The 21,640-nt window shown below is 42.1% G+C and overlaps 2 protein-coding genes across 2 annotated transcripts; one reads left to right on the forward strand and one right to left on the reverse strand.

Moving 5' to 3' along the window:
• Window positions 1–4,078: 4,078 nt before the first annotated feature.
• On the reverse strand, window positions 4,079–7,371 carry alg2 (ALG2 alpha-1,3/1,6-mannosyltransferase). Its single transcript, XM_037454481.2, has 5 exons — window positions 7,146–7,371; window positions 6,303–6,474; window positions 6,048–6,185; window positions 5,695–5,862; window positions 4,079–4,912 (listed from the first exon to the last, which is right to left on the reverse strand). The coding sequence occupies exons 2-5, from the start codon at window positions 6,471–6,473 to the stop codon at window positions 4,172–4,174; spliced, it is 1,218 nt and encodes a 405-aa protein (XP_037310378.2). The 5' UTR covers window position 6,474; window positions 7,146–7,371; the 3' UTR covers window positions 4,079–4,171.
• Window positions 7,372–7,578: 207 nt separating this feature from the next.
• sec61b (SEC61 translocon subunit beta) lies at window positions 7,579–10,606 on the forward strand. The gene is made up of 4 exons (XM_037454482.2): window positions 7,579–7,737; window positions 8,241–8,338; window positions 9,244–9,348; window positions 10,105–10,606. Exons 1-4 carry the CDS (start codon window positions 7,735–7,737, stop codon window positions 10,190–10,192), a joined length of 294 nt encoding a protein of 97 aa, XP_037310379.1. The 5' UTR covers window positions 7,579–7,734; the 3' UTR covers window positions 10,193–10,606.
• Window positions 10,607–21,640: the final 11,034 nt, after the last annotated feature.

Genomic DNA, 21,640 nt, shown 5'->3' on the forward strand with positions numbered 1-21,640 from the left:
TGGAATGAGGCTAATTTACTTCACTCGTTTTGAGAGTCAGATATAAAAATAAAAACGCTGTTCATCAAAGATGGACCCATCACCATATTAATGTGTCAACAGGTTTAATATTTCTCCATCCATGTCTGTTGTTTCTTATCTGACTGCACCTCCTCACTACTGGTGGACGTTTCCTCACACCTTAGCATCTGAAACAAGACTCCATTTTATGGCCAAACCTCCTGTGAATTAGATGACGTCTGATCTATGAAATCTATGGACTTGTTTATCTTTAAGCTATAAGACGGTTTAGACCACAACGAGCAGTGTAGAACAAGTCATAATGCTTCTCTGAGCCATAAAGATGATTTTAAAGAGACTATGTATAATATTCCACTATTAGAGATTATATAGAAATTTTATTGTGACCTGTCACAGAAAGAAGAGCTTTATGTAGCTTTAGTAAATTATTCCTTTCCTCTGTGATATCAGTTCCTCTTGTTTTACCAGTGTTAGTGGTAACATTTATGAGGTGCAAGCTAATATATTTTAATAGTTTATGGAGACAGTAAAGAGTGAAATACATAATTTGCTAACATATACCATGTAAAACACCTCTTAAAGATGAGCTATGAATACAAAGCAGATTCCTCATTTCTTAAGCATTCATCCAGCAGTAAAACTTCTCCTGTGCAAAATGGGAAAATATTTGCAGCGAACAAAAAGCCATATTGTTGTTGTTACATTAAAACCAACATTGTATCTTTACGCATCACACATAATTGCAAAATATAATTGAGTAGATGCAGATTTTTTTTAATGCCTATTCAATTTATTCCTGATTAGAGCCCCTTTGGAGACATCTAAGAAAAATGAACATTTTGTATTTTTGCGTTTGATAATTAGGATGAAAGAACATTTGAACCTTTTGATTGCATAGAATGAAAGACAGAACAAAGGCAAGAGAATATCTACCAGCATTCTATAAGCTGATGCAACATTAGTGTCAGACTTTACATTTTAAACTACTGATGCACACTGTTTTTGTTTTCTTAGCCAAGTGAGAAATCTTCCTTTTTTAACGTTAAAACTAGATCAATAGCATCTTAAAAATGTCATTGTGTAAGACTAAAGAACTCTGAATCCTCTGTCAACGGTCAAATCTGAATCTGTTTACTTTTATAAACTTTTCTTTTACATTTTTATTTGTTTGACTTTAATAACGAAAACGATAACTATTTTAAAATTAAATCAATGGACTACTATATATTTAAATAGAAACAACCCCGATGAAGATGAAGAAAATACGATATGAAACATGTAAATGCGGACTTGTATCTAGGTAAATTTAAGTGACATAAAAGTAAAATACTCCATTTCTTATTAATGACCTTTAAGAGCAATGGATGTGTTTCAAGATCTTATAATACTAATCATAACTTTTCTTTTTTTTGTTTAATTCAGTTCTACAAACCTTAACTCTTCAATAATCAAATGTAAAATATTTAAATCTGCGTAGGACACACACACACACACACATACATCCCGTTGTTGCATTATTTTTAAATCTCGTGCACATTTCTCTGTTTTGGGGAAATGAGTCCATGACCTGGTTCAGATTGATGTATTTACTCTAAATGTGCATCTCATCATCGGCTTCACTTAGCCCCTATGATTAACTCATCATAAGGTGTGATTAAAAGTCAGAGTAAAAATATTCCAGACATTTCCAATATTCCTCTAATAATGAAACCAGCTCCCAAACTGCCAACGAAATAGATATACAGCCATAAAACGCACACACATACATCTCTTCTTTCCTCGCCTGAAAACACACACCTAAACATTTGGTGGCTATCTCCCCCCCCCACACCCCGGTGCTGCCTAGGTGGAATTAGAAAACCAACCCTGCGGTCTCATTAATTAATTAAACGCCATGTGCCAGTGGCACCTGGGTACCGGTTATCACTGCCACTCAGACACACCGTGATCTCAATAACCACCCCACCACGGGGCACTGAAAGGGGGGAGGTGGGGGGTGGAAGTAAAGGATGGGACGTGGATTCTGCTCACACAACTTTGAGGTAAAAGACAGTTTATGAGTGAGGAAGAAAAGAGATTTAAGATGCGGTCTTTCTGTGGAGGCAGTAAAGTGGGACACATATACACTGAATTACTCTGTTTGTGGGTCTTTCCCTCCCATGGAGGCTCCACAGGCCCTTTTTATCATCTCGCCTAGCAGGGACCCTAAATCACTGCAGCTACACCCTCCTCATTATCTATTCTTAATACCCCTGCATGTGAAAAAACTGCTTGAACACACACACACACACACACACACACACACACACACACACACACACACACACACATAAACCAACACACAAACATTAAACCAACGCAGAGTTTTAACATTTAACCGTTTTTTAGTGTCTCAAAATGTATAATATATATTCACAATGCACATTCCTTTACACAACTTTAAAATAGCAATCGACTATCTAAAGTTCAATTTTATTTCTCTATGTGAAGGATTGTCAACAAATATTGGCCAAGCCATGACTTAGAGTGGGTGTATTCTTTCATTTTCTTTACTCATTATATTTGCTCAAATCCCAAACTGTAGGATCACTACCAATAATTGACATCAGCCGATCACTGTGATTGTCCAAATACTAGACCTTGATATCTATTCCAAACCAAACCCACCTGCACTAATTGGATCTACAGGGACAATCGGTTTTCAGTTTTGAAAAACAAGCAGCATTGCTGTTGCTTTTCTTTGCGTTTGAGCTTTTGAAATCGACTCTGAAGAAATGTCGGAATCAATTGACTTCATATTCTAAAAAGACTGAAGCAAATATCAGAATAACATATTAGGCAGCCTATCGTCTTTAGTTACTGTCTAGGCTATCTGCAACTACTAAAGGGGTTTCAACTACTACACAACCTGGCTTCAGCATCCAAATAATTGGGAAATGCACTTCAGTCCTGTTGACCTAAGCACACAAGACAAACTCTGAGGTAAAACAGTTTAGAAAACTCTATAAGCTCTAATTTAATGTTTAATTGTTACGATTGTCAAAATGAAGAATTCCTCACCATGAACAAATTATTTATTTACTCTTTTATTAGACTCCCTTTATGCATGTGGATACAACTCAAACCCTGGAATTGATAATGCAGACGGATGGAGGCTGTAATTTAAGATCTTCTCATGAAAGCCATTTGTCACACTGACTTTGATAAGGAGTCTAAATAAAATAAATAGATAAAACTCCCTGGCTTCAATGTTGTCTGAGAATGTCCAACTCAAAAGAAAAAAAGGATGACACAACATTGACAACCTTTCTGTGCCTCCCTTCTGACCCAAAAAAATCCTTTAGGGAACCCAGCCAAAAAAAAGAGAGTCAGAAAAGTATGTATCCTCTTGTTTATTAAGACTTCAGGAATGTCAACAACAGTGTTTCTACACAGCAGAAGGGCCGAGGAGGCGACATTGACCTTCTACTATTCTCCTCGATGATAATGACCCAGACAAAGCCCCACTGCCCATCAACCAGACCTCTAATAAAGCCAAACACTCTCTATCATCTGCTAATAACCTCACAGCAGCCAGAGTCATGAACAGGCCAGCCAGTCCTCTGAATGCGAGCGGGGACAACAGGGCTCGGGGGGGGGGGGGGGGGACAGGAAGTAGTGGAAAGCATCCTGTTTATTGATCTGGGACGGTGCGCTGCCTGATGGCACGTGGTGGTGGTGGTGGTACCAACGTTCTGATTCTTTGTTGTTACCATAGCGTGAGACAAAACAGACACAGATCAAAACATTTCATTTCATCAATCTTTTCGGTACGCTCATTTGCTACTTTCTACACGTGTACAACTACACCCACACAAACGTACGCACTTGGCGGCGTGGAATTTCTTCCCAGAGATGGGGTAGGTAAACTCGTTACTCTTGTCTTAATTGGTATAGAGATTCCATCCTTTTTTCCCCCCTCAGCAACCCCTCCAGGGGAATGCTGATTGATTGTCCTCGGAGTCTTCGTAATACCAACCACACCCCCTCCCCCCACCCGCCTCCTGCACATTTACACACACACACACATTCTCTTCAAGGAGACATCCTCTTCACCGCACTGAAGACCCTTCTCATCAACAGACGATTCCCAATTCGATGTTCGTTCACATCACTGGCTCAGCCTGACGATGTACCCGTGCAGCTGGTTTGAGAAGGCCTGGAGAGAGAATTTATCTTGAACCCTCCTTCTCCCGGCTTGTCCCATGTCCCTGCGGAGCTGCGGCTCCCTCACGAGCCTCTCCATGGCCTCAGAGAAGGCCTCCGCCGTGGGCTCGCACAGGAAGCCCGTCTCGCCGTCTGCCACGCTCTCCAGGGGGCCCCCAGAGTTCACTGCGATAACGGGGCAGCGGCAATACATGGACTCGACGGGAACGATTCCAAAATGCTCTCTGCTCGGGGTGTACAGCACAGCTGCGCTGCCCCGCAGCAGTGCCACCTTCAGTGAATCAGAGGGGGAGCGCAGGAAAGTGACAAAGTCTTCCAAGTTGAGCTGTGCTGCGAGCTCTCTCAGCTCGGCATAATGTTGAACGTTCTCAGTAACTCTGTCATCGTAGCCCCCCGCCACCACCAGGTGGATACCTGCACTCTGGCCTGGAGGAAGGCTTCTCTTCAGGGATGCAAGAGCCTCCAGAGCCAGCCCCAGATTCTTCTTCCTCTCGTATCGGTTCAGAGAGAGAAATAGGCACGAGGTTCCCTCGGGGAGCAGCCCTTCCAGGCCTTGTGCTTCACTGGACTGCTGGTCAAAGGTACGCGTGTTGAGGGACGGATAGAGGACATCTGTCTGGACTCCTCTTAGAGCACGAAAAGTCTCTGCGAAGATGCCTGCGGTGAACTGGCTGTTTACCAGAATCTATGAAGTAGTACAGAGAGATTAGTTCATGACAATCTCACATATATCACATGCATTTTAATTCCCTATGAAGTTGATGGAAGCCTGCAGTCGTTCAATATCCTGAAGTGTAGACTATGATGGAAATGTCAGGTTATTTCCTGTCGGAGCCCTGAGCTCTTACAACAGCGTGCTCATGGAGATCAGACTGTAATTATTATATTACGTTATAGATTTAGCAGTAATCAAGTACCAAATAAGTCAAGAGGAGACACCTCCACTCTCTTGACCTGACAAACAACATCTAGGTGAAATTAAGTAAGTAATTCTGAGCAAAGCCACTCTGTTCTCCGGTGCAATAAAATAGCTGGAAAATAAATGTTCACTAGTTTTTGGATTGAAGGCAGGAGTTACTTGTCATAGAACTGAAATCCTGTAAACAGTTTATTATATCCATCAGGATAAACTTAAACAAAAAATGATGTGTAACCTCATTACTGCTCGGAAATCATTTTCCTGTCTGCAATGAGCGAAATGCAAAACCGATCCAAAATCAAATTGAGCAACTAAATCGTATCATCCTACTAGTCCCTGAGATAGTCTGGCGACTTGTCCAGGTTGCGCCCCGCCGTAGCCAGACACCTTGTGACCCATAACAGAATAACCGGCTATAGATAATAGATGGACGGATCATCCTATTAGTTTACTAAATTGATTGAGAATATCTTATAAGACATCGTTATGGTGGTCTGCAATCAGACCACCACAACCTGTGTTGTGTTGCAGCCTCAGCTGTAACGCACCATATCAGCCATGCCAGTGGTGCGTTCCTCCAGCCAGTCAATGGGAGCGCGGTAAAGCTTCTTCAGGGTTGACTTCCTCTGAGTCAGTAGCTGGTCTGGAAAGTGACAGTAAAACAAAACCTTCTTCCTGAGACGGGACAACCGCAGCACCGGGATACACACTGACACCTGAGTGAAACAAAAAAAGTGTGTAGACAAAATAATTTCCTTTTCTGAGTAAAAAGAAAAATAGGGAAGCAAGAAAATATTAAATATGATATATTCACAGAGAGACAGAGCGAAGATAGAGAGGGCTTGGGGACTCAATGAGTGACGCCCATACAGACAAATAGTTCCTCTGGTATATGACTCACCTGGTCGCAGAAGACGACGTCGTACTCCACCCCGCTGAGGAAGACCAGGTAGAGGGCCACATAGATCATCCTCAGGTAGGCACACAGAGCATGCAGGTAACCAAACACACTGGTAGGCAGCCAGTCACCCACACACACCTATTGGAAGAGTTATTGAAACAAGGAAAAAAATAAGTATCATCGGAGTTTGACTACTCTGTCGTTGTCGTGTTTCTTTAAGGGACGGTAGTGGGTGCAGCGGGTGTGTTAACGTACTACAGGCAGCTCTGGGTCCAGGGTCTCCGAGAAGCAGTGTGCCGGGTCGTAATGGGCCGTCCAAATCTGTACACTACATCCCTGACTCTTCAGAGCGACAGCGGCATCTACCACCAGTCTCTCTGCTCCGCCGATGCCGAGGTCTGGATGGAGAAACACCACCCGCGCCATCCTGCACAAAACAGTGATTTCGGGTTCAAATTTATTCGGGAATCGAATTTTGGAATATACAAAAAAATGTTTAAATTCCAAGGAGTTTACACATATATATATATATATAAAAAAAACTTAAATGGACATGAGGTAAACTGATCTGATGAGAATGCCAGTAGACAATGTAAAGCAAATCTTCAATAGCTTAAACCATTGCTTGATATACAATAGAAAACCAGATATTTATAAATCCTCTCTCCTACACCCAGATAAACTATTCAGAATTGTATTTTTGACGATCTTTTCCTTGTGGTTTGATAACATTTTAATCAATAATTTATATCACAGAAGTCAATTCATGTCATATATAACGTTAACTTAAAAGTACTGGCAACTATTGTGGCAGAATGTCAAGTTGTGTGCCATATCAGGTCACTAAAAGGAACACCTCTAGCTGGCACAACATTGGCAAGTAGGAAGTCAAGCTTTTCCTGAAACAAGTTGTCCAACGTGTTTATAGCTCATGTAAGTTGACTTATTTAAGTGATGCGATTAAGCTTGCTAGCCTATGCAACGTTAGCTTTTGAAATGATAACACTAACACTAACTTGGTGAGCAGTCGTCCTTGTAAATGAACACAACTAACGTTTATATCTCCGCACCAGCTAATTATAAAGCAGTTATATTTACCTTCCGATCTCTCAACCACCGTGCTTAGGGTCGGCTACCTGTGATTGTGCTCGTCTGTATGCACCATTACTTCTCGAAGTGTCATGAAACTCTATCGCTTAGGGCGCCATGTTGGCTCAAATCATCTTGTTCTGATCGGCGCTATTTGCGGTCTTTGAGCAACAATGGCGTCTGTTTCCTCAACGTAACGAGACGCGCTTCCTGTGAGACACGTCTCCTTCAGAATCATAGAAGACCATAAATATGCCTTTCAATTAAAATACAATTACATCGAAACTCAATCTGCCAAAGATGATTTTTTATTTAAAGAGTTTCTTTAATCAAACTGGTCCTAAGAGAGCTCCTAAAGTATGTATTATAATATTTATGGTACATTTATTTTGCGGTGGGCTGGTCAGGCTTCTGCTAGGTCTCCTACGCTGGTCTTGATTTTTGCAGTCGTGTCCTTTTTTAGACAAGCGTCAGCTTTGTGGGGTCTCTTCTTAAGTTTTTACCAAATACACACGGATTGTCTGCTGTTCATTTGACGTGGACATCGGCTTGAAGAACGGTTCCAAGTTTCACCTCGCATCGGGAAAAATAATACAAAATGGTAAGATACTGAGGTCCATTTGAAACCGCTATCTTACCGGCTCCATTGCGCTCATTCAACGTTAGACGAATGCTAGCGTTTTGCTATGTGTTAGCTACGTAACTTTCTAATGTTCGCTCATCATTTGTGGACGTGGCGCTTTTTGAAACCACTCCACACTCCCAAAGACAAAGTTTACGATGGCACAGATCTCCATCAATGAATTATAACTACATATTTCGGTTCGACATTTTATTAGAATGAATTGAATTGAATACATGGCATAGTAGGGAAGGCCTTTGCCATCAGGCTGTGCCATTAATACACTGTACAGTTCACAATCAAAACGTAAATAAGCTAATCAAGAATCCTCGTTAAGTCTATTGAAAAGCTGTCAGTTCAGTTCATTGCTTTCTTTCTTTTTGCCAGAGATGTGTGAATGTGTGTGGAAGTGACAGGCAGCATGTGAGTATGTTGGAGTTGAATACCATGGCTGTATATTCATTCTGGTGTCTTCTCCTCAGCCTGGACCAGCAGCAAGTGCAACTAATGTTGGGGCATCTAGCCGATCCCCAAGTAAGACTGTGGCTCCCCGTGCAGCAGGATCCACGGTCCGACAGAGGTAAGCACACACTAACAAACCTTTATCTTTTCTAGAAAGATGGGGAAGTGCTTCCTTGCTCCTTATACATTTGTAAAAGACCTGAATATGAAAAAGAATCAACATAATGTGAAGCCTTTCCTCCAGTGTCCAGCATTTGCCACATTTACATTCAACACTTTTAAACCTTTTACTTTGACTTGTTGGGTAGATCACTTTGTTATGATCAGCAAATCATCTGGGGTATTCTCTTTTGGAAGATTTTAGTTTATCACTCTAGTAGAGTTCAAAGACTTGTAGGTTTTGGGCTTAACAAGACCAAATCATTATAGTTTCCTCCATTAAATAGTTATGGTTTTGTTGGACAAGTTTGCCTTTTCTTTAAACACGAGATATAAGGTCTGTTCATCTCTCATGCTCACATTCTCTTATTTGCCAAATACCTCAAGTGTCGACCCTGCCTGCTCATGTCATGATGCCCTAAGGAGTGATTGATGATTTTCGGATCCCCTTTCCCTTTTATTTTTGTGTGCCCTGTGTCGATTAGATCAGCAGATGGATGCTGTGCTGTGGGCTTAATCAGCATGTAATCAGAAGCTCACTGTTACCTCTCATTATTACCCATTACTATCACCCTCTTCATTACCTCATTAACCTCTGTTTAATCTCATCACACGTGTGAAGCGGCCATGAATCACTGCGCTCTTTCATCGGCAGCTATTATAGTTTGTTACATTGTGAATACAGTGTTTAATCGCAATTATTTTCTATATTTTAATGGTTGTTTTTAAGAGACTGCTGGATGAGTCAAAGTTATTAGTTTTTCCCCATAATTGTTTATTTAAAATCAGATTTAGGTATTTCGTAAACACAATGCAGTGTTGAAATATCCTTGACTTAGGGTATCTGGTCTTTGTGTTCCACAGAAAAGCCACCAGCAGCAGTACACGCAGTGCTGGCAGGACCACGGGATCTGCAGGTACAGGTGGCATGTGGCGCTTCTACACAGAAGACTCGCCAGGCCTCAAAGTGTAAGTACAGTTCATGAAAGCAGAACACAAGGACTTTAACACGAGCAAGATCATTTAGCCACTGACATTTCCAACTTCCAAACACGCACTAATTCTCAGGGCTTCCGAGACTTTATGTCATTAGTGTAATATATTTTCATCAGGTAGAATGGGAGCAATGTTTATTGACAGGAAATTGGAAAGACGTGCCTTTGTGGTCCAACAAATAATCTTTGTGTGGGATTGGAACGCACACTTTTATAAAACTCAACCTCATGAACTTTTATCCCACTGCATCCTCGCCCTGAATATTGGAGCAGGCGTTGGGTCTCGTGGCCATAGCCGGCTATGGTTGATCGATGGTGCTGTGGTGGTTATTGAGTGCCTCTGCAGCAGTCTAAGGAGGGCAGACTCGCCATTCAGTTCTGTGTATCGAGTGTGTGTTTGTTCCTGCGTTAGACGCTGTCCTCAAAGCTTCATTAAAGGATGCACTCTGAAAGGTCAACTCAATTACAGCCTTCTGACAGGGAGAGGAGGGGGTCGCTGTGGAGATGGTTGGCATGGCAATGCTGCTACTTAGCGCTGAACCCCTCCACCCCCCCACACACTCAGTCCCTCCTTCAGAGATGAGGGTGCCTCCTTGTTTCCTAAGCTCATCAATAAAATCAGCCACTACACTAGGACTCTTGCTGGGGTTATAGTTTGAGCAAATTATGGGATTGTGTATGTCTTTGGGTGTTAATCTGAGTGTCGATCGATTTGTCTTTGCTGTGACAGTGGCCCGGTACCAGTGCTGGTGATGAGTTTGCTCTTCATCGCTTCGGTCTTCATGCTGCACATCTGGGGGAAATACACGCGCTCTTAAACTCTGCCCGATGACCTCTGACCCTGCGGCTTGGCTTCTTAACACATCGGACCTGGACCAAACAACAAATGAACAACATCAACAACAAACCTTACTCCCCTGGTTCCCTTCGGCACTACAACAAACAACTTGATTTTAATTTTTTGTATGCATCCGATTCAGTACATGATCTCCATCTGCACGGATGTTGGTATCCAACTTGTTGCTTTTGCGCTTCCTGTGGTTTTAATATCTGAAGGGTTGAACGGGAGGAAGCCATGCAAGCCCACCGCCGTTGTCATGTGTGTTTGTGGCTCACACTTCAAGCAGCGTGTTCCTGCCACGGCTGCCTGGTGTAGTGCAGTACACAAGGACATAATTGTTTTTATGTCCCAGCAAACGGTTGTCCCTTGCAGCCTGGATTTTTTTTTTTTTTTTTTCATAACCGTATTTGTACAAATTTAATTGTAATATTGTACAATTAAAAAGAGAAAAAAAAGTGACGTTTACCTGTATTCTCTCAAATTATGGTTTTGCGTTTCAATGAAATGAAGATGTTCTTCAACAAATTCAGGTATGTGTGTTCACTCACTGCTTCAATGTTGAAACAATGGTATGGACGATTATTAAGAGAAACGTTAAGTGTTCATTTTCAGTGTAATTGACACCTCACTAAAGGCTTAATTAAATTCAACACATTAAAGTTACCCTCAACATAATTTACCAAAATTTCAGCCTTGATCCCCATTTTAGGATTGACTTGGATTATTCTCTTACATCAATCTCCATTTAACCTGGCCCTTGAGGATAATTGACCTTAGGAACCAGTTGGGTTGGTAGAAATCTGCTTAAATTTTAAATTTAACACTTTTTGTTTAATAATTTTCTGAAAAACATTTAGTCAACATCTTTTTGTAGGTTGTTTGAAGCAGAAAATTCTACATCTAGGTCTTTCTATATAATTAATGAAAACCTTCTGAATCCCAGCTGTTTTTCTGTCTTTTCCTGAGGGGGGCACTACAGACTGTTTTCTGAGGAGCACTGACTTACAATATTGAGATCTAACTCGACACTGAAGGCACAGACGCTCATTCCCCCTGAGTCAAATGATCAAGTCATCATGTAACGTCTTTGTATCAATGGCTTATGTGTAGTCGCTGTGTGCCCTAAGGAGCAATTACCGATGCATCCAATAATTTTTAGTTACAGCCTCACTAAAACGTGTTTTATTTAAACTTGAGGTCAAATTATCAGTTACTTTTTATGTATAGCTCATAAAACATTTTTTTGTAACCCGAGAGTTTAGTTCATTTCATTTTCTAAATGAAAATAAATTTCCATTATATGAGAGGAACAAAAATGAATTATTAGAATCTGCTCGGATTAGAATCGTCCACATGGGGTTGAATACTGAAACCCCAAGAAGAATTAATGACATGATCAGCATAATGCTGTGAGTTGTAGAAGGGGCTGTGGCCCAACCTGCACTACCAGGATACCTGTGTGGAATACAAAATCACCGGCAGGCTTAAATCTGTGTGTGTGTGTGTGTGTGTGTGTGTGTACGTGCGGCTGCTTGCACCCAGTGTTAAACGTAGCATTCTTATCCTGTTCATTAATTCATTCTGTTGCTACAGCTCTGCGGTCCCAAAGGCTTCCAGTGTTCGTGGCAAACTCGGGCACAACTGCCACATGGCTCGCTCCGTCGTCCCTGTCCTGTGCACACGCACACACACACACGCACGCACACACGCACACAAAGAGACACTCGCCAACTCCGAGGCCCAATTCATGGTGGCACAACACGGCAGTGAGCCAGAATAATTTAACAGAACAATTAAATATGAAAGAGCCGTGGCGACGCTGTCCCCCCGAATGGCGAGGAGTCGAACAGGCCCGGCAGCACGAGGGGGGCTCGACACAGCTAGTTACAAACTCCTCCTGACACCGTCCATACGAGTCAACCGAGCGCTTCATCAAGTACACCAAGAATCAAGGGCAGATTCTCAAATCCTTGAGTCTGACAGACACAGGCTCATAAAATACTCTATTTAAGCACACTTTTTTATTTTATGTTTCTGCAGTTGGTGCTTTTTTTATTTTTTTAGATATGTCAAAAAAATAGTTTTGCAGTTGATAGCACACACCGGCTGTAAAGGTTGCTGGATTCTATCCCAAAGAAGGCAGTTTGCCAATATATTGATCTACAGAAGTCACAGTTAGTTTGCAACTTTCTTTGCAAACTAACCGCAAGAAGAGATTATAATCAACGTGCATGTTGAGTGACCGGCAAAGACAGATAAGCAAAAGCCTAGAACTTTCTCGTTCGTTTACACAAACCGTCCTGAAACACGAGGCGTTTGTCTTGAGGAATGAAAGAATGGAGTAAGAGATGGAAGGAGAGAGAAAGTAGAGCAGTTTTCTAAAGAGTGCTTCCTCTCTGTGTCTTTTTTCACCAGAAAGCCATATCCTGTGAAGAAACCACGCGCTTTTGGGGATGGCCCCTCACATAGAGAGAGTTGAGCATGCACATGTGCGCACACACACACACACACACGCACACACTTGAAAACTGTAAATAGGTCACATGTATTTTTTGTTCATGACATGCTGCTCTGTGGTTTCACATGGCGGAAAAATCAACTGTTTGAGTTAGTTTCTACCGCTCATGGGTACGTCACGAACTCACTCATCCATCACATAAGTTCACGCTGAATGTCCCAACCTGCAGGTAAATGAAGCTATCAGGATATCAGGTGCAGCAGGGGGCTTAGACTCTTAAACTCGGCTCTGCTTTCAAAGTCTGCACAGACTATTTCTTCTTGAAAAGAGTTTGAGTGCTCAGTCATGCACACATAGATTTCAAGTATGTGTGTGTATTTTGGAACAGATCACATGGTTGGTAAAGCGTGGAATGAATAGTCAGGCGGGTGGAATCGATCCACTCTCACCAACCAAGTGAATCCTAAGGGGTTTGTCCCGAAAAAATTAGGGCAGGTTAAGGGGAGGGATACCTGTCTCAGGAACAGTGAGATGACATGAAAGCTTTACACAGGCGTCATATGTTTAACAACAGCCGAGTAGTATACAGGTAATGGCTAAGGGGATTTAAGAATTTGGCTTGTTTACTTGGATTAAAAAGCATTAAGTCAATTGAATACAATTTATAGACTAATATCATGCATTGTGATTGTACATAGAATACAATGGACACATTTAGTCTGTTCTTTTTGCTTTTTTATTCATACGTAAACTTGACCGTTTTTCAACTACATGATCTATTTTGAGTAGTTAAGAGAATCAGACAGTTGAGGAATACATATTTCCATCTTTTACATTCTCCGTGATGTGGGCAGATGCTTGTTGATGCTGGCTTGGTCGCTGTGGTCATCAGACCAGAGATCAGGTCGTCACTAGTCAGTAGAATAGCAGCTAATTGGTGCAGGCCTCTGGATGATGGTCTATGATCAGCCGGTCTGCCTTAAAATGATCTGATTACATATTTTGCATCCAGACCACATGGTCTCTGTCATATGAACTGTTCGGGTCACGAGGGTCGGCGGGAGCGGTGACACGGAGAGATAATTTATGAATGTGTATTTGTGAGTGTGTGTGTGTGTGTGTGCGCCAGCTGGAGGCTGCCTTGTCTTTCAAGACTCTCCTATAGAGAGAAATAAGAGAGGCAGAGTCGCAGCCAAGACCATTCTGCATCCATCAGTACCTCAGTTCTGGCTCTCTAATCCTCTAAATGTCACACACTCACTTTGTGTTTGACAGCCATGAGCCCGTTCGCCCTGCATAGAGGTGGAACTGTCATAGGAAACAAACCTTCAGATCCTAAAACACAACAACGACTGTATTGTAGTAGGCTTCAAAAATGTATTGTAGTGGAATGTGCATCATCTCACCAGTTGATTTGCCAGAAATTTTTGACGCAACTGTTGAGTGGTGCAGATCTGGCTGCAGCCTCAGACCGGCCTCTCTCAGTGAGACCATGTTCACAACATTTATTTCATCAGATATCAGTGCTCTTTGTTTTCTTCTCCTTTGTCCTCCACACACTCTCCCTCATATCACTCCTCTTCCCCCACCGACCTGTCCTCTGTGATCCATATTTCCTGACAAAATCAGTTCCAAGCCATCACCTGAAACTGTCACGGTTTGGGTTCTTGTCTTTTTTGGTTGGAGTGGTTTTGATTTGTTTTTTGACTATTAAAGTCCTTTTTTTTTCGCATACTCTGCGCCTGAGTCCCCCCTCCTTGCCCACGCACCCCCCGTACTGACAGAGACATGGTGATGAGACTAAAGCAGGACACCTGAAATTGCAACCAGCTTGGACTGATAATTCTTAGATTTTCTGCTAGGATTTTCAATATAATTACTGCAGAAATATCTTAAATGTCTCATCATTCTGATTTGAATGTGCTTTTATCTGTTTTGAAAACAGTGTGTTAGCATATGTAAAATATCCTGCAAATATACCGTTTTTTGCAGTTTGTGGAGTATGAATGACAGAATGTGGTCATTGAATGCATTTTGTCTGAAAGCAATGAAAAACGATTCACAGTTTGCTCCGTATTTCCTTGTGTGTCGCTAATGTGTGAAGAGTTTTGAAAATGGTTTCAGTATTGTATACAATGCTTTTTAGCAATTGAAAAAAACTGTAAATTGACAGAGCACAATAACTGGCTAAAATCACATATGGTTTATGATGGATTTATAAATTAATTGAAATTCAATTGGAGTGGATGAAAAAGATAAGAAAGATATAGTAAAATACAGGACATTTAAATCAGTTTGTTCTACCGATTTGTTGTATTTAAAATATATGCGAACAGGAAAATCATCAGAGGTTAAAGGACATTGAGGAAAAAGAGAAAGAAATGTAACAATAGATATCTAACAAATGAGACTAAAAGTTGTTTGAAAAAAATCAATAGACAAGTTGAATAGAAAAGGAAATTGAGGTCTTGAAGAAGATTATGGCTCCAACAGATTAGGTGAAAACAAATAACAACAACAACAAAGAGTCGATACAAACGACAAACTAGCAAGAGGTAAAACAAAGAAAGAAGAGACACAAGATGCTTTAGAGAGATAAAAATACCTGCAGGAAGATGGAAACAAGTGGAGACAGTTGATGGCGGTAGAAAGCCGAAAGACAACGAGCAGGTCTGCAGCGATGATGCATGCAAAGATTTTAAAAGAATGGAACAATGTGGAGGCTCAACTAAGGTACAGGAAACCAAAACATCAGTTCAAATACAAATAAATTGCATTGCTATAAGTGGCTCATAAAACAGCAGAATACACTGTGAAAGTCCAACTTAATTACACACAGTTAATTGTCTTCATGTGCCTTTGGGTTACGATGAGGAGAATCCCTGAATGGAGGTCAAGGTGTCCTCTGCAACCTTTTCACACACATCCCGTCCCATCAAACCTGACGATGGCCCATGTGACTGCCACAGGCATGCAATGGCAACTGGTTTGTGATGTCATAAGCATGTGTCCCCCGTTCATCCCCCGTCACCACGGCAGCAGAGCGGATCAGACTGGACCCCGTGGCCACGGCTGCACATATTTAAGGAGGAGGGCTGGAGTACACAGCTGCGCTGAGTGTCTCAGTTGTCAGCCTTGTGCTTACTAATATTATAGACACTTGGTGTGTGTGTGCGTGTGTGTGTGTGCATGTGTGTGTGAGTGTGTTGTGTGTTCTTATGTGTTTGTAAGGGTGTTTATGTGGAACGTATTTTTAGGTGACTGTATTTTCCACTCCTTGTGCAGCGCTCCAGGGCAGCCACAGAATGAAGGGGGGGGGGGTCCATGGGGATCACCTTGTGTATATTAATGTTCCTCGTGATGGTACATTAATATAGTCTTAAAGAATGTATCAGGACACTCTTCATTCATTTATTTTTTACACCCTTTCACTGAATATAATATTCACAAAACCAAAATGTTTAGCAGCAAACAGTTTTTTTCAAATATTAAGGAGAGAGCGTTCATCTTTGCTTATAGTTGTCATTTTCTTGGCTTGAATCATCTCTGCTGCACTACTACATCAAAGACTTCCTTCATTACACGAAAATAAAACAATACTCTCTGAAAATGAGTGTCGTGGCATCCTTGAGAAGTGGGGAATGAGATTCGATTAAAGGGATTTTTGTCTCCGTGATGATCATATTGTTGCAGTTTACGACTTTGCCACAAATGATAAATGTGTTCACATACAGCTGTGTGCTAAGATGGGTCCTTTAAAGGAAAAATGTTGATTATTAACAGATGTGTCATTCATAAATACGAACAATCGCTCTCTGTCGCTCTCTCTCTCTCTCTCTCTCTCTCTCTCTCTTTCTCTCTCTCTCTCTCTCTCGCTCGCTCTAAAGCGGCATCATGCCAACCAGCTTGTACACTACATACAGGCGTGTCGGTTTTGGGGTTTATGATGTCATAAGCTTTACACAGGATGAATGGAAGAGTCATGAGCTTTACACATGAAGATAAATTAGGAAGGCCGTCACACAGAATAAGTGCAGACTTAAATGGAACATGTCTAACTAAACTAACAATAAGCCACGTTATACATTATTTTACCCCATCCACTATCTCTATTCCTGTGCTTCCCATCCAGACAAATTATTTCCTAAAAGGTTGTAACAGTGACTAAATGCCCTTTTAATTGAAATGGGTAATAAGGGACGTGTTGGCCACTCCTGTGCAGCAGAAACAAGTTGTAAACAAAGCACACAAAACGGAGCAGTATTAGTGTTGATTTGGCCTCGAGCACCAAAGGGCAGGGAACCTATTGTTTTTGACGAGGTTGTTTTAAATAGATTGTTTTATCAAAATCTTCACACTCTGCAGAGTGTTTGGAAGGTATTTGGGCTCGGGAGGATGCAGCAGGCTCCGTGACGGCCAAAACGCACACGCCACGGTTCGGATAAAGTTCCCTTGATGATCCCGAAATTTGGCTCTAGAATGAGTGTATGCGCCAAATATGCTGTTCGATGAAAAGCCACGTCCACAGGTGACCTGTACACAAGAGGAGAGCTCCCGCTCATTCAATTTGTCCAAATCAGCCCTGTTTGTTGTTACATTTTAGATGTGACATCATCAAGGTCATTCTATAAGTGTGTCTGCTGCGGGCCTGAAGTCAGAGAAAGGCATGTGGATGCAAGGAATCCTGTGTCCTACCAAGTTGATCCCAAGGCTTTTCTAAACTCTCATCCAGTCTCTCCCTGGGTCCCAGCAGGCAGCACCCACTGCCCTGACTCACACATTCTGGAGGGGGGGGGGTTCTCTCTGCTTACGTGATTTATGAATTTGCATATTGGTAAGGTTTGTCTTTTCTGCACATACCGAACTCTTGGTGTGACAGATAATCTTTCTCTCTCTGCCTACCTCTTGCAGGTTTGAGCAGGGAGATTCCCTAAAATGCTCCAGTGTAAATCAGAAGTGCTTGGGGGGGGGGGGGTTCTGTGCGTGGATGCATTTGTGTGATCAAACACATGTCAACGCCCCGGGCATTAGAGCAGGTAATACCATAATGACAGGCCAGTCCTGCAGTCAGTTCTCTTTAGTGGCCCCGGGGGTTGAGGTGTTGGTTTGTGTGTGTGGGGGCTGTGAGGGGGGGGGGGGATAGGAGCTCATTCTTCTTGTGTTTCCTCAGATATTCTACTTTTTACTGCTCGTTGAGGTGTAACTAGTTTTGATTGTTTTGGTTTATTGAGTTAAACCAAAAAATTAGTTTGGTTAAAAAGTAATTTCCTCTGAAACATAAAAGTATTAAATAATAAACTGAAAATGGTTAAATATAGAAGCTGAGTAAATACACATAGTTCCCACCACTGGTTTCTTCCTTCTTGTCCTTTCGCTGCTCTGGGCTCCTGAGCCCATTGTTCACTAGTTGCTCCCATGAATAAAATGATGAGTAAAAGAACAGGTGAAACAAACCTCAAAGTGAAAAATGCAGACTTGCAGATTTATCACACAGAGATTTGTCAGGGTGAATGACTGATGAGTGGGGCCAGAGAGTAAACACGAGTAAACACGAAAGCGGGAGCGTGCGTGTGTGTGTGTGTGTGTGTGTGTGTGTGTGTTAGCTCTGCGCATTGGACTGTTTTTCTATGCATAATTAAGAAACTGGAGGAAACAAGGAAACACAGGAGATTGTCTTGTTTAGCAGGGAACTTGTTCTTCTCTGAGGATGTTTCATATTGATGACTCTTTGGTGGTCAAACGGAAACAACTTTGATTCAACTTGGTCTTTTGGGAAGTTAATGTTGACCTTTTGGATGCAGTCATTGAAAATGGTTTGACAGGTTGATAAGACTGGATTAGTCACAGATTTACAAGGTTACACAAATAATCACTGGTGCAACTGTGTGTTTGACTGGCTTTGAGGACTGGTGGAAACAGGTTGTCCTCGGCTGTCACTTTTAATATCGTCACATGGCCACTGGAGCTCTATTATTCATGAGATCAATGTTGAGATTCAACAAGGCCTGATATAGTACAACCATCCCCCCTGAGACTCATCTCCTCCATTTTTCCTCCTCCGAATTTCTCAGAAGATTATTTTCCCTTCACAGTGCTCTTTTCTGTTGAGATTGAGTAGTAAGAGCTGCGAACATGAAAACTGATCGTGTTCGCCTCGGGGGGGAAGAGGAAGCAAGGCGGACACCAGTGTCAGGTACCCAATAATAACCTTGTGCTGATGCTCATTTCATGGGCACTGCATGGTAAACTAACATTTTGGACACTTTTGACTCATCCTCATTGCATCATTGTACAGCAACAGCTGTACGGCAATGTTGCATAACTGCAAACTGATGTTTTGTATAATTCTATTGCACGTTGTCAATATATCATCTCCAGGTAATTCGACTTTCTAGCCTGAAAAGTACCAGGTAAAGAATGTTTAGTCACTAATAAATGATTCTTTAAAAAACTTATCACATGGTATAACAAACATCTGCATCGCCAAATCTGATCAGGGACATAAGGTTGACAATCCAATGGCGATCCTTTAGCTCCTACCCTTACTCATGATGCCCTTGTTTGGGCCAAGTGTGAACCTGTGCAGCTTCACAAATGCATCGTGCATGGTTGTGACAGAATCAGTTTGTCAAAAGCTGTCTTCTGTGGTTATTTTTGCTACTGCAGGAGTCTCCAGGACCACAGATTTGTCTCGATGACACACACACAAAGATTTACAAGCAGAAAAAATGAAAGCTATAAGCTATCATGGCTGGTAAGAATGTTCCATATCGCAGTCAAGCTTTTTCACAGATCCTCCAACACTCTCCATGCAAAAGGTTCACCCACACAAACATGCGTTTTATATTCTTGTGTGTGTACAACGTGACTGGTGTGAAGATGAAACTAAAAGCAGCTAAATGCAATTCGGCCATGTGTGTGTCAAAACCATCAGCCACAAAAGGACGTTTCCTGAATAAATTATAATCATTATTTATATATATATATATATATATTTATCAAGTTTGTGATTTATGCAATCAAATAATTAGAAAAATAGTCAAACTAGTGAAGTTAATGCAGGCCTACCATAAATATTCCTTTAGAACTGCAAATGAGAGTGGCCAACCAATGATGAATTAATGATAGTTGCGGATACATATGAAACCAGTCAAAAGTGTGGACACACTGTCTCATGCAAATGAATGAGAAGGTGCACAACAAATTTCAGAGAGCTAAATTCACTCTGTGAGGTTCAAGTTTAACTCCAAGCTGGTGTTTATACTGTCCCAATCTTGTCAGTGTTAAATCAACTCTCAGCGAAGTGTTAACAATTTAACTCGGAATAAGTGTCAAAAATGTATCTGCTCATTGTTAAATACAAAATCTTTTGGCTAAAGTAACTTACATTGCATTTTTAACACATGGTGTTTACATTTTAGCCCAGGGAGCAATTCAGGGTTAGGTGTATTGCTCAGGGGGGACATGGAAGAGCCAGAGTTTGAACCAACAACCTCATGGTTCCCAGCACACCCTCTCTAATCCATGCACCACAGTACATAGAGTTAAGCACTACACCAAGAAGTGTAAGACTGTACAGTGACATTTCAAATCTATCAGAGTGAGTTTAACTCTACTAAGTGTTGCAAATGAATCTGATCTTGAAACTGGATAATGACTCCAACTCTTTCGTATAATTGACTCTGTAAGAGTTTGCAGTGTGATTTTTTGCCCAACACTGCACTGAACTACAGCTTCCACGGAGGCAGACGCCAACGTGTCTGCGGGTCAGTCGCCATGGCTTTGGCGTCTCTGCAGGGTTCTGGCCTGAGCCGCCCGTGCGTGGACGCCTGCGCAGTGATGTCAGCGCACAGGCTGCGCTCAGCGCAGTCGGGGTTGAGGTCTGGGACCGCGTGGAGCGGCAGCAGCTGGAACAGGCCCCCGAGGGAAAGCTGGGAAAGTGGCCACAAACCTACACCCTCCCAAAGGACACAGAGAGACACGCATAGGGGACGACCCTGACTACAGTGTGTTATTAGTGGATGCATTGTGATGCTGTTCTCTGTCTATGTGCCACATTGTTGTGCGTAATCACTAAAATCATCTTGGGGATGTGTGTGTGTGCGCGCAGGAAGCAGTGGGGATACTCTCACACCGCCCACCATAGATATAACAACAAAAAATCCCACGTTTCTCAGGGACTGTCTCTGCCGGCCAACGCACACATGGAAAACTACCATTGGGTTGTTGTGTTGTTGCATTGGCCAGCTGGTTGGTAAGCTAACTAACACTGGCTCAACAAAGGCTGTGTCAGGACACGTTAGTCTCCGTATGTGTGTGTATTTGTGTGTGTTTAGGGACAGCGAGAGAGATGATGGCAAAATAAAGTGGTGCACACACACTCACATGCTTCTCTCTTGACACGTGTGAGGACAAACACGACTTCCTTGACTGACGTTAACACGGTGTTGAGTAAACACACTCGCACCACGGCAGCCACAGACGACACCCCCCCCCCCCCCCCCCCCCCCCCCCGCACACTCGGATACCTATAAGCACCTCGGCTGCGTCTACATGCACCTGGTTAACCACTACGGGCCCAACAAACAGTTCACACACCAGGTCAGGGTTCAGAGCAGCTACAGCTCCCGCGTGCACATTCAGCCACAAACACAGCTCGTACCTGTATTTTGGCTTAAAGGCATGCCCTTGTCAACACAGTCCACTTTCATGCCGCATAGGGAAAGAAACATGTCACACTAAAAATCACTTTCTATTCTTCCTGCACTCACGCTCAAGGCCAAGTCATTTATTTTGTGTTTACAGTAATCAACAATAAAGAATATATCAAGAGCAATGGCTTGGGTTAACCTGCCTGTTGCTGACCAATATCTAAAATGCTGGGTCTTATATCTTGATATTAACCAACAGTAGTAATGCGATGCAATGTAGTCTGACATAGGTTTTTGTGTAATTGTGTGTTATGTT

This window comes from Pungitius pungitius, chromosome 11 (genome assembly GCF_949316345.1).
Source record: "Pungitius pungitius chromosome 11, fPunPun2.1, whole genome shotgun sequence".
NCBI lineage: Eukaryota > Metazoa > Chordata > Actinopteri > Perciformes > Gasterosteidae > Pungitius > Pungitius pungitius.